This window comes from Argiope bruennichi, chromosome 2, assembly GCF_947563725.1.
Source record: "Argiope bruennichi chromosome 2, qqArgBrue1.1, whole genome shotgun sequence".
NCBI classification, from domain to species: domain Eukaryota; kingdom Metazoa; phylum Arthropoda; class Arachnida; order Araneae; family Araneidae; genus Argiope; species Argiope bruennichi.
This window is the reverse complement of record NC_079152.1, coordinates 109766382-109780815: the sequence shown is the minus strand read 5'-3', so window position 1 is coordinate 109780815 and position 14434 is coordinate 109766382. Positions and strand designations below refer to the sequence as shown.

General features: G+C 30.1%; 1 protein-coding gene across 2 annotated transcripts in view; it reads left to right on the top strand.

Moving 5' to 3' along the window:
- Positions 1-8694: 8694 nt before the first annotated feature.
- The window catches only part of LOC129989245 (protein spaetzle-like), a 29303-nt gene continuing 23563 nt past the window's right edge, over positions 8695-14434 (top strand). Inside the window, exon 1 of one of the 2 annotated variants that reach the window (XM_056097646.1) lies at positions 8695-8913. In XM_056097646.1, the coding sequence (XP_055953621.1) occupies positions 8881-8913 (33 nt within the window). In that variant the 5' untranslated portion in view covers positions 8695-8880. The remainder of the gene's footprint in view (positions 8914-14434) is intronic. The other variant, XM_056097637.1, reaches the window with a different exon arrangement.

Genomic DNA, 14434 nt, shown 5'->3' with positions numbered 1-14434 from the left:
TTCTTAAAGAAGATAAATTAATACAAAAAACGTCAGAATTTTTATTACAAATCATATCTAACACCTTGGTTTCAACTGCGCCTGTAGTACAGTAATCTGTATGCACCAATTCTAAAGCCAAGGTTTCTTCCTGCCATTACTAAAGTTAAACCAATATTTGAAACCATCATCATGATAATTTACATTTTCCTGAGCTGTAATGAAATCACTAGCGTAAAATCTTTCATAAGTTTTTGAGCAATATTTTACAGCTATTTTCTATATAACAACATCTGTTGTGGGAACTAGTCATTCCTTTGATAATAATCCACAGATGTTTGTTGCTTACATATGACTTTATTTTTATCGAATTATAGAGGCTTTGGATAATTTAATACAATCTTATGAGTTTAAGAAGCAATAATGTAAGACATATAATTATAATAAAGTCTAAGACATGTAATTATAATAAAGTCTATGACATATAATTATAATAAAGTCTAAGACAATCAGTAGTTATTGTTAATGTAATTCAATAGTAAAGACTAAAAAATATTTTTTCCAATTGTATTTGAATTAAAAGGACTGTTCAACGTTTTTCTATCGTCATGGAAAATGTTTGAAAATGGGATTGTATCCAACACGAGGTGCATTTAAATAAGCATCAACGGATGAAAGTTGTAAACAGCTGATGGCGAAACATTCCGGTTGTTACATAAAAAAATTATTCCTTGCATTTATTTAAAATGAATATGCATTTAAATTCTGTAAATGTCCTCTGTAAACAATTCTCTTCTTTTCTGCTGAAATCTATGTGAAAACTGACCGAAGAGTTTTACTTTTTCGTTTGAAAGAATCGGTTTCATCCAATCAGTCTTTGTCGGAATAAATTTGCTTTTCCGAAATGTTATTTGTTTATCTAACCCTGTCTAGAATGTAAATGTAGAACAAACCTGCAAACAATTTTTTTTCATGAATTGAGAATTGCGGTTTGGGAGATAATAGATTTTCCTCTCTGTGTGGAGCGGAAAGCGTGGGATCTTAGATAGTTTCCATGCAGTCTCTGGGAAATTACTCAACTATGTCAGTGAGTTTTGAAGGGTACATGATAGCATTTTTGAGGTTTTTTTTTTTGTACGTTTATTTTAAACAAAACCTTTTTCAAAGTTTCTTAGATCCATTAAATTCATTCATGCCTAAATTGAAAATGCATTTCAGAGCGATTTTCCATCTTGATTGTCGCACTAATTTAAGGAGAAAAGATAAAATTAAAAGAGGTACGGGGAAAGCAATGGAGAAAAAAGTTCAGGAAATCTAATCTTTTTGGAGAAAATGCAGTAAATGAAGTGAAAAATAAAATATAATGTTTAAAAACGTGTAAATATATATAAAAAAAAATATGGAATCTATAAAGAATTTTATTTTTTTACAAGGAAATTTGAATAGTAAATATGTTGATATTTGCAATTTAAAATTCTACAAATTACTAGAAAAGTTTATTGATATTTGCAACGTTTAAGGGTGGCTTAACTGGTATTTATTGTCAAATGATTAAATATTTATGATAGACATTGAAAATTTTCAATTATTTGATAAAGATTATAAAACTCAAAAATACAAAAAAATCAGATTTATGAATAATTAATTGTTTCAACAATTATTTAAGGACTTGAGACATACTCTTTAATTATAGATTTAATTCATAATTTTTTATGAATTTTTTAGGGTAGTGAATGGTGTTTTAGTTTAGTTTAGTTATATTAACGTCCCGTGTTTAAAGCAACACTAGGGCTATTTTGGGACGGACCTCGTAATTTTGAACCGCATTCAGATGACGAGGACGACACCTGAGCTGGCACCCCCCTCTCCACACCACACCAGCGGAAGGACGGTTGGTCATGACGGATTTAACGTGCAACAGACCCCCTTACACGACGGTTGTTCGGTGAAATCGGGTCACGAACCTGAAACCCTCCGGTTCCGAAGCCGAGACCTTACCACCAGGCCACCGCGGTCCCCGGTAGTGAATGGTGGTCACAGGTTATAGTGCTGATATCATTGCTGATGCACAAAACCAATGTCAGATACTCCATTACAGATATTTCAATAGGCCTTCTATGTGTGAAATGTGTGTTAGAAGGAGTGAGGATGGGCTTCAATTGTCCATTTGACACCTTGGTAACCTGGGGTAAAGTCGAGATCGAAGAGTTCCAGTTTTGAGTTCCACAAAGATCCGTCGTGTATGTGAAGTAATGCATATTAAATCCCACTTCAACAGGATAATATTCTGTAGCTGGTGTGCACGAAAATTTGGAAACTCAACTCAAGCCGTCATCAAAAAATTTCGCCTAAAAATTACGATGTTTGTTCCCAAGTAGCTTTTTTTTATTACTGCAAAACGGAAAACAGTACGTACAATTAGGAAGGAGTGTCGATATCCGAGAAAGATTCAGAATTTTGATATAAATTTTCTGCAATTTCAAGATGTAAACTGTTCAGTAAAATAATCCCACATACAGTAAAAAAATGTGAGGTTAAGAATGGGACAGAATTTCATTATCTTTTGGAAATTAGATGAAAATATGTAGTTTCCCTAAATTACGTACAAAATAAGGTAATTTTCATATAATTACTAGCTGCCTTTGGAGATAAGATAACTCATGCAAAATATTAATTATTTCATTAACTTCTTTCAAGTATTCTTTAATATTGATCCTTAAGAAGTCCTTAGGTTTAAAATTATGATAGACCTTCAAACCGTGTTATTTCAGTGGCCTTCCCCTGTATTGTTCTATAAAATAACCTTCCAAATGGAATCAAGTTCCATGATATCTTTGTGTTCTTCAGAGCTTAATTATTTAGATAATGCATTTTCTAATCGTGCGTTGTCTTTTGCGGTGACACAATTTCACTTCTGTGTTGATAATAAACAGAATCTGATCTCTATTTTTCAACAGTGGAAAAATGTCACGAGATGAAATATTTGATTGAAATATTTATATAATAACAATGAAAAAGATTTGAATTTAATATCAACAATTCTATAAATTGTTTAAAATTATGCAAAGCATATATTTGTTGAAAAATGTTAAATTAAAAAAAATTACACAACTAAATTGGCATTATGAGAAAGATAATTTTTTTTTTAATTTTAAAATGGTGTAAAAAAATTACTTTTCTGCGTTGCTTTCGACTGTTTTCTCGAGAAAATAAATTAAATGAAATCTTTATTACTAGTTTAAAGTTACTCAAAGTTATACATTGGCAAAGTAATTTATAAATACGGCAGCTTTTAAGCAAATAGTCTATTATGTTGAATTCCAAAAAGTACTCGCATTTTCTTTTATTATTAGTAAAGATAAAAAGGTTACTGTTTTAGATTGAGAGTCACATATATTTGTACAAAGCGATTTTCAGCGCATTACATTAAATTGTAATTGTTTAACATTATAAAAATGGTGAATTTTTTTTATTTACTGGAAATACCATAATAAATAAAGAAAAATATCTTTTTGCTCATTTGTGTATAATTTTCTAACTAGTGCATTAATAATATTCTTGATTTTTTAATTAAAAGTTATTCTTTTCATTTTTGCATCATTCTCAAAGAATCGAATATCTAACTAATTATTTGATCAATGGTATGCAAACAATTCGAATGAATTTGTTTTATAAAATAGATGTTAATATAAAAAATATGAGTTATTGTTTATCAAAAAATTTAAGAATAAAAATTTAAATAATCAACTGTAGTAACAGACATTAAAAAAAATTAAGCACACTTTGGAGATGCTTATTAATGTTAAGAGAAGAGGATTTTGTGAAATTAGTGGTCTTTTTATTAGGTCAAAAATTGGTTACTAGTTAATTAGGCCAATAGTTGGTTAACATTTAAATAGGTCAATAAGTGGCTAGCATTTAATTAAATGAAATTTGGTCAACAATGTCAGAGCTTTCTGAAGGTGAAAATATGCTACATAGAGGATATCTAGCATATATATCTGTCAAAAAGTGTTTTTTTTTTCCAAATCTTTTATTTTTTTTAATGAAAAATCCCTAGATCTGAAATTAAACATTTATTCACAGTGTTAATTATAAATTTTTCTTCAATATTGTAGTTTTGATGCATCCATCTTGCAACTTAGAAAAGTTTAAATCAGTTACATAATTCATTGAAGTAGTATTATGAACTTCTATCGAAGTCCCCCCCCCCCTTTTTTAAATAACATTTCTCTTAAGTTTTTCTCCCCCCCCTCTTTTTACTTTTTTGTTTTGTGTTTTTTAATTAATCTGCTAATCTATTTAAACTTCTTTCATTTATTTTGTATCTTTTAGAAAATGTTGTTAGTTTATTTCTTATTTTTTGATAGTCTGTTTATGATTTCTTTGTCTATTGAATTCTTAATGTACTTCTTATTCTGTTTTCAAGAAAATGGATGCTTTATTATTATGCAGCCTTCCGCTATTTGAATATAAATACTTTTAAAATAAGCTGATAAAAGTGAATATCGCAACGTGTTTAGTTTAATTTGATTTAGCTAAATATTTTGAAAATACATGAGATCTTTGGAAGACTCATTTTATCTTTGAATCCCAATCCATTAAAGCTAACTACACTTAAATTAGCAATTTCCTTTCCAAACAAACATCTCACAGAAACTCAAGGTTTGAAGGATTTAGCATCCACTTACACTTTGGGGAAATCAGATTTCTAATTTGACATTGCTAGATATATTTAGAAGCGTGATTTTTCTTTCCTTCCACGTATAATGACAAATGTAGATCGCGCACGGAATTAGTGACTTTTTTTGGTATACTGTGCATAGAAAAAGTATTGTAAAATTCGAATTTAAGAGTTTGACGAATTTCCATGTTTTAGACCATCAGTTCGGATGCTGTTATTGGTCAATACCAGATTTTCGGCGTTATGTCTACCTGTTTGAACATGATAACCCAAAAACATTTTGAGTAAGATGGAAGAAATTTGTCAAATTTATAGATTTCAATCAAATTTTGAACGAAATCACTTAGAGGAAGTGCGCCTGTCCAAATATAAGTAAACACAATAATTGCAAAATGAGAGAGCTAGATGAATGAAATTTGCTACACAGATTTAATATCTAAAGTGTAGACACTTATCAAATTTTGAGACAAATACAACAAGATGCTGACCGTCTGTCGATTTGTACTTTTAGAAACATGTAAATGTGTAATTCAAAAAGGCAATGACTTAAATATATCAAATTTGGTATGTAATTTTGTGACTTCTATTGTAGTTTTCTGTCAAATTATTTTGGATATTATTAACCGCACGCCAGGGAGTAATCGCCAAATTACTTGCCAAGGATCGCACATTAGATTCAGTTCAAATGAGCCAAGGATCAAGAATATTAGAAGTTGTCATTAGAAAATATGGAGAAAGTTTTGGAATTAGAAAGTAACATTATTCTGGATTTTGATTTTTAAATCTGTGAGTTAGTCAAAGTAGCAATAAACTTAAAAAACAATTTATATATATATATATGTGTGCGTGTGTTTGTGTGTCTTAAATAGCTACATTATTTAATTTCAACATTAATGAAATTCGTACTTTAAGGAGTATTATTGCTTTATTTTCTTCCACGATGTCAAAATTTCCATAGTAATCTTATTTGTGAATAAGAACCGGAAGGTAAAACATTCATCAAGGCACGTTTAAGAAATTACAACTGTAGGCGTATAATTTATTTTTGATTGGAGAGAGATACCGAAGTAGCCGAGGAAAACCCCTGATTACTTCATTGAATGTTTATGTACACTCTCATGCGATAATAACTATTGTCTACAAACAATGAAACTAGGATTTTGAGTTGTGCGTGTAATGGGATGCGTGAGCGCCTCTCAGATTAAAAGACGGAAATAACATTCGAAGGAAAACGTACGAAAAATAAGCGGTCAGAAGTCATATTCTAAACATAATTCCCCATGTATTCAAACATTATTGGAAAGGAAATGCTCTCCGCTTTTATTTGGATGCAATTCAGAATCAGAAAGCAACATTATTACATGAATTTTAGTTCACAGCTCAATTGAAAAGTTTATCTACATTTGTATTCTTTGTTAAATAATATTGATCGATGCTGCACAGAAACGGTCATAATAAATTACTCATAATACGTCAGTGAATTTTGTGAAAGTACAGCTTAGTTTTGCAGCATTTTTTTATACGAAATGTGCAATAAGAGGATATTGTAATTGTTAAAAAAAACACCTCCATTTTTAAGATTTTTCTGGAGTCTAGGAAACATATATTTTTTGGAGGAATGTCTATCTGTTTGTGGATGCATCTTAAAAACGCAACTGTGAAAGGAATTTAGTACAGTACACTCCTGAGTATCCTTTCTAATGTGGCAAAAAGACTTGCCTTATAGGCCGGAATTTTATGAATTAATTCTTTTTCCCAGAAGATGAAGTTTTTATCTAAAACTCACTGTTATAATACGTTATTTCTCATTTCATACTGAGTACTAAGCCCTCCATTTATCTCAATGTGAAAGCAGCCGTGGCCCGGTGAATTGGTTTGGTTTGGTTATATTAACGTCCCGTTTTGAAGCAATACTAGGGCTATTTTGGGACGAACCTCGTAATTTTGAACCACGGTCAGATGACGAGGACGACCCCTGAGCTGGCACCCCCCTCTCCACACCACAGCCAAACCAACTGGAGGACGTTTGGTCATGACGGATTTAACGTGCAACAGACCCCCTTACACGTCGATTCTTTGGTGGAATCGGGTCACGAACCTGAAATTCTCCGGTTCCGAAGCCGAGACCTTACCACTAGGCCACCGCGGCCCGGCCCTGTGAATCATACAAGCAATTGGCGGTAAAGTGTCGAGTTATAATAGAAGGCTCTGTACTGGTAGTTTATATAAGTTTGTATACTGCATTGCACGTTTCAAACATTTATTAGAGAAAAGTAAGAATATAAACTGTTATATACTAAAAGTATATAAGGATATAAACTGTTCACATTTTAACATAAATTCTGTAATGCCCAACATAAATACAAGGAACATGAACAAAACATTAATGTTAATTGTAGGCCTAATTCTTAAAAAAATTGACTGATTTTATTTTTCACTGATAAATGATTAAACGGATATGAAAAGGTAGCCATCAGATAAGAGTCAAAACTAACAGGTATTGAAAAAGTCTTTAATAGATGATCTAACAGAAGTCTTGCCTTTCTCATTTAATGACGATAAAAGAATATCAGGCCGGATAGTCGCGAAACGGATACTCGGGAATATACTGTATTCGGATTTTACACCAAACGTATAGACCGTTATGAAATTTTGGACGACGACCAAGAATGGGCAGAAAATCATTATTTGAGGATAATTTTCATGAATACATTCTAAACTTCCGTACGGATAATTATTCAAAGTTTTAAAGCATTTGAATGAAAAATTGACATTAGTATTTAATATGCGGAAATTAAATTGAAAAAAATAAATTTTTCCACCTAAAAGTGAGTTGCGCAACAAATGACATTGTTTAATTATCAGCGACTGGTGTGTACCGCTTTCCGCCGGTTACAGAGGCCCAGTAAGGGCTGTCAACTCGAGGTCAAGTGCACCTGGCTTTGATTAGAGTTCAATAGTGTCATTCAAAGGAAATACAGTGATTTTCATTTGAGACAATTTTGTTCAAAAAATTGCTTAGTAAAAAACTGTATGAATAGTTCTTGAGTAATAATAAATAAATGTAGACCTTTATATAAAGCATCTATTTATTATATCAGTTTATATTATTATTATTACCTGCATTATTATACCAGTTTATATGAACTTATAATTAAGATTTTTTTTATGCTTCAAGATTAATTACCTCTTATATTGCAAGGATAATTTATTTCAATTATTAAAACATCATTATTTTAGAAGGTTTGAACGGTTCTTTAAGTTCATTTCAGATGGAATACTTTCATGGTCATACAATAAGCTCTATTTTTAAGATTATGAAGTTGATATCAAAAGATAATTCAATATAAAATTCGTAAACAGGAACATATCTAGCTTTATATTTGTTTCTATGAACTTATAGATATCCCATAAAAATATCAGTTCTTAAGAATACCGGCCTTTACATACCAACGCGAATAAATGATTTTAAGAGACCAAAGGAAAAGAATCTTATCATCTATGTGTGAAATCGATAGATGGTTTCTCAAAATTCTGAATACACATTTCTTTTAAAAAAATTTCATCATTCCATAAAAAGAACCTACCGTCATGCTTTAAATCAAAGTCGAAGAAAAGATAATTGCTGTCACACCTTTCCATTTAGTTTGCCACGGTTAGAAAATTTAATCAAAGTTTTTGTTACAACAAATTCAATGGAACATTGAACATTATAATTCTAAGCAAGGTTGACGAATAAAACTTCTCACGTATCAACTCCATTAAAATATCGCAATATTCCGAAACAAAAAAAAAGAAACTTAAGTTACAATTAGGACAACGCCAATGACCTAAGTTGTGTTTATTTTGTTACGAGCGACACAGAGACGAATAGCGCATTAAGAAAAATTTACATTCACAGACAAACACGAGAAAACAGGTTCTCATTTGAATCTATTTTGGAAAACGGTAATGAACAAAAATAATCAACGCGCGTAGCCAAAAACATTAACAAATAATTAGCAGATTTCAGAGCTAGAGTGAAAAATTAAATGTACAATCTTTAGAATGTTGACAATTTATAATTAGCTGCAGCACGTGGAATTTGACAATCGGATAGTTCCTACTACGTCAGGTCTGACGTCATGACCTTGGGCAACGACAAAAAATCAGTATTTTATTTCGTCCTTCCCCTCAGGTAGATTGCTTGATTTCTGGGACAAGTTAGAGCATCGGCTATGGAGCACCGGGCCTTAGCAAGCTGCGTTTTGGTGAGTTCTCAGTTCATTTGAACATCAATCTCTGAACACATGCTTAATATGTATGGTTAAGTATCAATTCAGCAGTGTTATTGCCATTTTATTTTACTGAATTATTATTGCATTATTGAATTTTAATTATATAATTGGAATCTTTCTGAAAGTTGATTTTGAAATATGTTTATGCTGTTCATTTTTAAATATTTTTTAAAAATTAAGCTTTTTAATTTTAACTTCTCAATGTTCATTTCAACCTGAATATTATAAAATTCAATCTAATAGAATTTTAGATTGAAAAAAATTCAGATTTTTTTTTCATTGTAATAATTATGCGCTTTCAGATATTTCAATTTATTTTCAAAAAATTGTCCTTTGAAATCAACTTTTAACTATTTTTTAACACATTAAGAGAATTAAGTCTTCCCTAATTTTTAAAAGCTACTTGTTAATTAGTTTCGTCATTAATGGTTATAAAAGAAATTGTAACTTATACAAAATATAATATGAATATAAATATTAGTAAATTTTATAGAAAATATTATTTTATTGAATGAAATGATTCTTATTAAAGAGTAATTCTTTTTTTTTCTTCCCTATATACGATTAATTAATATTTACATGTTATACGCATTTGAGACATTGCGTAAATGAAGTGTACATTTTTATTCTAAAGAGGATAATGGAACTTGCTTCACTCTGTAAACGAAATTTCAATTTTTTTTGAAAATAATGGAGATTTAGAATAAAATGTGAATAATTGAAATCCCATTTCATTTAAAAAAAAGGTTTACTTCATATTGTTTACTTCATTTATAAAAAAAAGCTCTAAGCTCGATCTGCTGTAATTATCTTTTTACAATTATTTACTAAACTCTTATCGCATTATCGATAAAAACTTGTGTAAATTTATGCAATTTTAACTTCCTACAACTACAAACGTTGCAAAAGTTCAAACAGAAAAGAAGTAGCTGTCAACATAACTTCTTAAATCATCTCCTTCATCATATGCTTATATATCTCATAAATGATTAGAGATTATCATTATTTTTAATTTGTATGAAGCGGAACGATTTTAAATTGAAATTCAACACCACTTCAAATCTTGTTTGACTTAAGAAGAAATGTCAAGTTTTCGGTGAAAACAAAATTACAGTTTTGATAGCAAATAAATTATGACACGTATTTTTCTAATTTTATGGCGTTTTATAATTTTACGAAAATTAGAAAACGCCATAAAAAAATTCTAAAAACACATTCACAGAGTTGTTTAAAGTGCTTCCAAAACGGTTTACAAGATGAAAAGAATTGGCTGCATTATCGAGCAACAGCAGTTTACAACAAGCTTGCAAATTTAGACAAAAACGCACACTCACACATTCAAAAAATTGCTGAGCTGTTCAAATGACGGTAACCAACGCTAAAAAAATATTACGGATTGAAAACGAAGGTCACAAAGCGTTGAATGAATTGAATACATTAACAGGATATTTATTATCCAAAAAGCGTGTTTTCAATAACATGGCTTTTTTCTTCTACAGCTTTCACCGTGTCAAAAATAAGCGCTAATTGAAATTTCGATTTTTTTTGTTATTGCTCTTACAATTTTTATTATCATAAAATTAATTCAAGAAAAGATTGTACTTTCAATTGTAAGTTTACATTTAGTTTCTACTTCTGCTATTTTTTTATATTAACTGAAACTTTAAAGTAATTATTTCATATATGTGCACTTAATATTGTTGTATAAGTAACTTATGAATGCTATCAGATTTTGTATGACATTGAGAAAACCGAAATAAGAAGTATTGCTGCGTTCTAACTTTTTTTAATTAGATTTGATTGTATTTTTTAACACATTAAGTGCCATGTAAGTCATCAGTGACTGATATTATGCTTTCCGTTCTGATCACCTATCGGTGACTAACAATATACTTTGCAATCAAATAGTATCAGTCTTTGGCGACTGACGCTTTATTTTCCTTTCAAACTATGTCGGTCATTGGTTATTGATAGTGCATCTTTCATCGAGACTGCGTACGTCAATGATGACCGAGAAAAATATTTTAAAATACTTTTTGTTCCAGACGTTTCAGTGACTGATACAGAAATTATATTCTTCTACAAATAAAATGTAAACAATTTGGAATATATAAAAGTATAAACTTAATATAGCTTGTCGCCTCTGCCAAAAATTTCAATGAGAATTATTGAATTGAATATGGAATACGGTACATAAACAAATGATTGAAGGAAAGGAATTTCTGAAAGAATACAAAGTACAATTGCGATAAGAAATAGAGCAGAAGTATTTTGAAGTATTACACGGATTCTTATTACAACCTTATAGCCATGAAGTACCAAAGGCTAAACGGGAACGAAATTCAATCAAGCTTAGAGCTTAGTGTATTACATAATCGATATTCTTCAAGTAATCTTCTAATTTTTTTTTAGTGAAAGGATTTGAATTTACTTTCATGCCTATGATGAGCCTATATGGCCAATTTTTGTTCAAATTTTCCTCTTTAAATAGAAAAATCTGACTTCAGTAATTTTATTTTCTTGAATGCATTTCAGATGATCAGATTACTTTTCAATAATTTTAATTTTAGAAGTTAAAGACGCTGCTTTCTGTTATTGAATTTGTCTAAAATGTTGCATCGTATTTAAACTGCAGTAGTTTCCAAGCACAATATTTGTAGTTTGCAATCATCAAAATAAGGAATAGAATAAACAATAAGTTTAAATTCTTATTTAAACTACGATTTGTTTGTTGCTAAGTAGACAAAACTGTCAAAATGTGGATTATTACTCAATAAATAATCTGCATCATGGTATAACCTATCGCCTATCACTTACAAGGATTTTTAATGCTAAATGAGAATTTGAATTTTTAATTTAAAAAATGAATCGGTTTGTTTATTTTCATTGAATTTACGTAAGATTTGCAATTACATACTTTAGTCACAAGATTAAAAAACAAGTGAAAATAGCGGCATGACATCTTGTTATATAAAAAATTACAACAATAATGTTCTCTGAAGGAAACATTTTCACTCAAATTTAAAGCATTTTAATCTGATAAATGATAAATATCCTTGTGAAGGAAACTTGGTTTTAAGTGCTCAAATTCAAACTTATTTTTTGAAGACCCAAATGGTCAGAAACTCGCTCATTTGCATAGCTTCGCATTTCGGTAGCATGCAAAGCTCTATGACAGTGGTATTATGTTTAAGGAGTTGCCTTGCCATCTGATTAATTATGAAGCTTTTAAAAATCATCATGGGGAGCTTTTATGCTTATTCGGAACGGTCGGATAATAAATTAACCCTATTTTAGAACAGCCGACAACTGAAGAATATTTTAGGCTATACATTTCAGAATAAAAAAAAAATCTAGTTTAGTTTGTCTCCAGTAACACAAACAAAACAGAATCCTTTTGTTACAAATATTTTCTTAATTTTCAAAACAGTCATGTCATAGTTTAATATTATATTGAAATTCCAGATATCTCGGTAAATATTCATTATTTTCAATTCAATAGTCCAATTAGAACCAACCGTCTTTCTTTCTTGCATACAAAGTATAGAGGAAATATTGTAATCGTCAAAAAATTCCAATTCAATATTTTGACGCATCTCCATGTTTCAGATCTCCCTGAATTCGAAAAACATATTCATGGAATTATGTCTATCTGTCTATGAACACGAAATTGAAACTTTTTGATCTAGACGAATGAAATTCGGTATATAAACTTATAATCAATTTTGCTGATTTCTAACAAATTTTGAAAGAAATCCATTGAAAGAAGCAAGCCTGACTGTTAGAACACATGCAAATTCGTTAACTTTAAAATACTACAAAGAGCTACGTACCTAAAATTCGGTACATAAGTTTAGCCTCTAAAATATAAAGTCTTATCAAATTTTCAACCAAATCCGTCAAAGGGTAGACTGTCTGTCGGTCTGTACTTTCTTACGCATGCAGACGCAATAACTCGTAACCGGAATGACACAAATCAACAGTGTTATCTTCTGACCCCAACTATAGTTTAGTAACAAATTTTAGTTTCATTCGGTCAGTTAAAAAAGCATTCGAAATGCATATTCGCGCGGTAGATGATAGATTCACACAGCTCCAAATTCCATAACTATTGTTCGTTAAAGTCATGTCACTGTCTTACTCGTCCGTAATTTCATGCACGGGGATAAGACCCTTAATTGGAGAGCGTGCAGAAAGTTTTGGGGGGATCATTTCCTGATGGTTTGCAATATTTTCGCATATACTGATATTTAAAGAATTGTTTTAATCAGTAAAATAAAGAATTTGAGAGTCGATTATTTTTTCGGAATGTATGACATTATTAGTAATTTTTCTTTTAGTACTTAAAGCGATAACTATATCCTTTCACCGCTGCATGCTTCGTTACAAAAATCAATCCTTCTTTTTGAATACAAGCCTTTAACTCAACATTGACTTTAGAAAATAAATTTGAATGAGGATTCCATTTAAATTTCTATTCCAATCTTCTGTCCATCATTAAAATAATACCTTTTTAAGCAGAAAATCTTTCCCTTTTCTTACTCACCATTTGCTATTTTTTATATCTCTTTAAAATAACTGTGCGTCCTAAGGGTAGAGATTTCTTATCTAAATTTCAAGTATCTTGAGGTGTAAGTCCCTACAGTTTATTATTCATAGAAGAACATGCCAAAGAATTTGCCTTAGTTTTACGTTAATTTCGATTGATCGATTCCAATGGTATAATATTCCATTTATTCCACATTTTAGAATTCTCTAAGAATTTCGCCTTTCGGGTTGGTAGTTGCTTTTGATAATTTTTCAACAAAAGCAGAAATTAAAAAAAAACTTTTTGATAAATAATCCAAATCTGATTAAAGTACTATTAGAAAGATTTATTTGATAGTTCCATCGAAAGTTCTTTTCCTAAAGTTATTCTTTGAGAAGCAAATAAAAATCTGAGATATAATATAAATTGCTGAAAGTTGATATTTTTAAAGCAATTCATTAATTTTGTTAATCATTTTCGAAAGTCAATTTGGATGCATTTTCCTTTTAGACCCTTTCTCTGATAATTTTAGTTTCCGAGAAATTTAAAAATGTTTCTAAGAATATCACTTCTCTCAGTTAGCTCATTTCTTTCTGATTGCTTGGAGTCGTTAATAATTAATGGCTTAGTTATTGAAATGTTCCGAAAATGAAAAGAAAATCTAACCGATGGAGGCAAACATGTTAAAGACAATATTCAATTCATTTCATTTCATCAATTCATTTTTGATAGTTTTGTGTTAGCTAGTCATATAATTTTTTTGAAAATGTTTTCAAATTAATCAGAAACAGAATTTCTAGTTTCCAATCTGAATATCAATTTTGACTATCAAGAGGACGAGAGGTACAAATTTTCTGCAAATCCTTATTATTAAATAGTAAGAACGTTTTAGGATATCCCGCATGTTTAGGAATTAACAGTTCGAGATATTATTTTATCGTTTGAAATATCGATAATTAGGGAAAT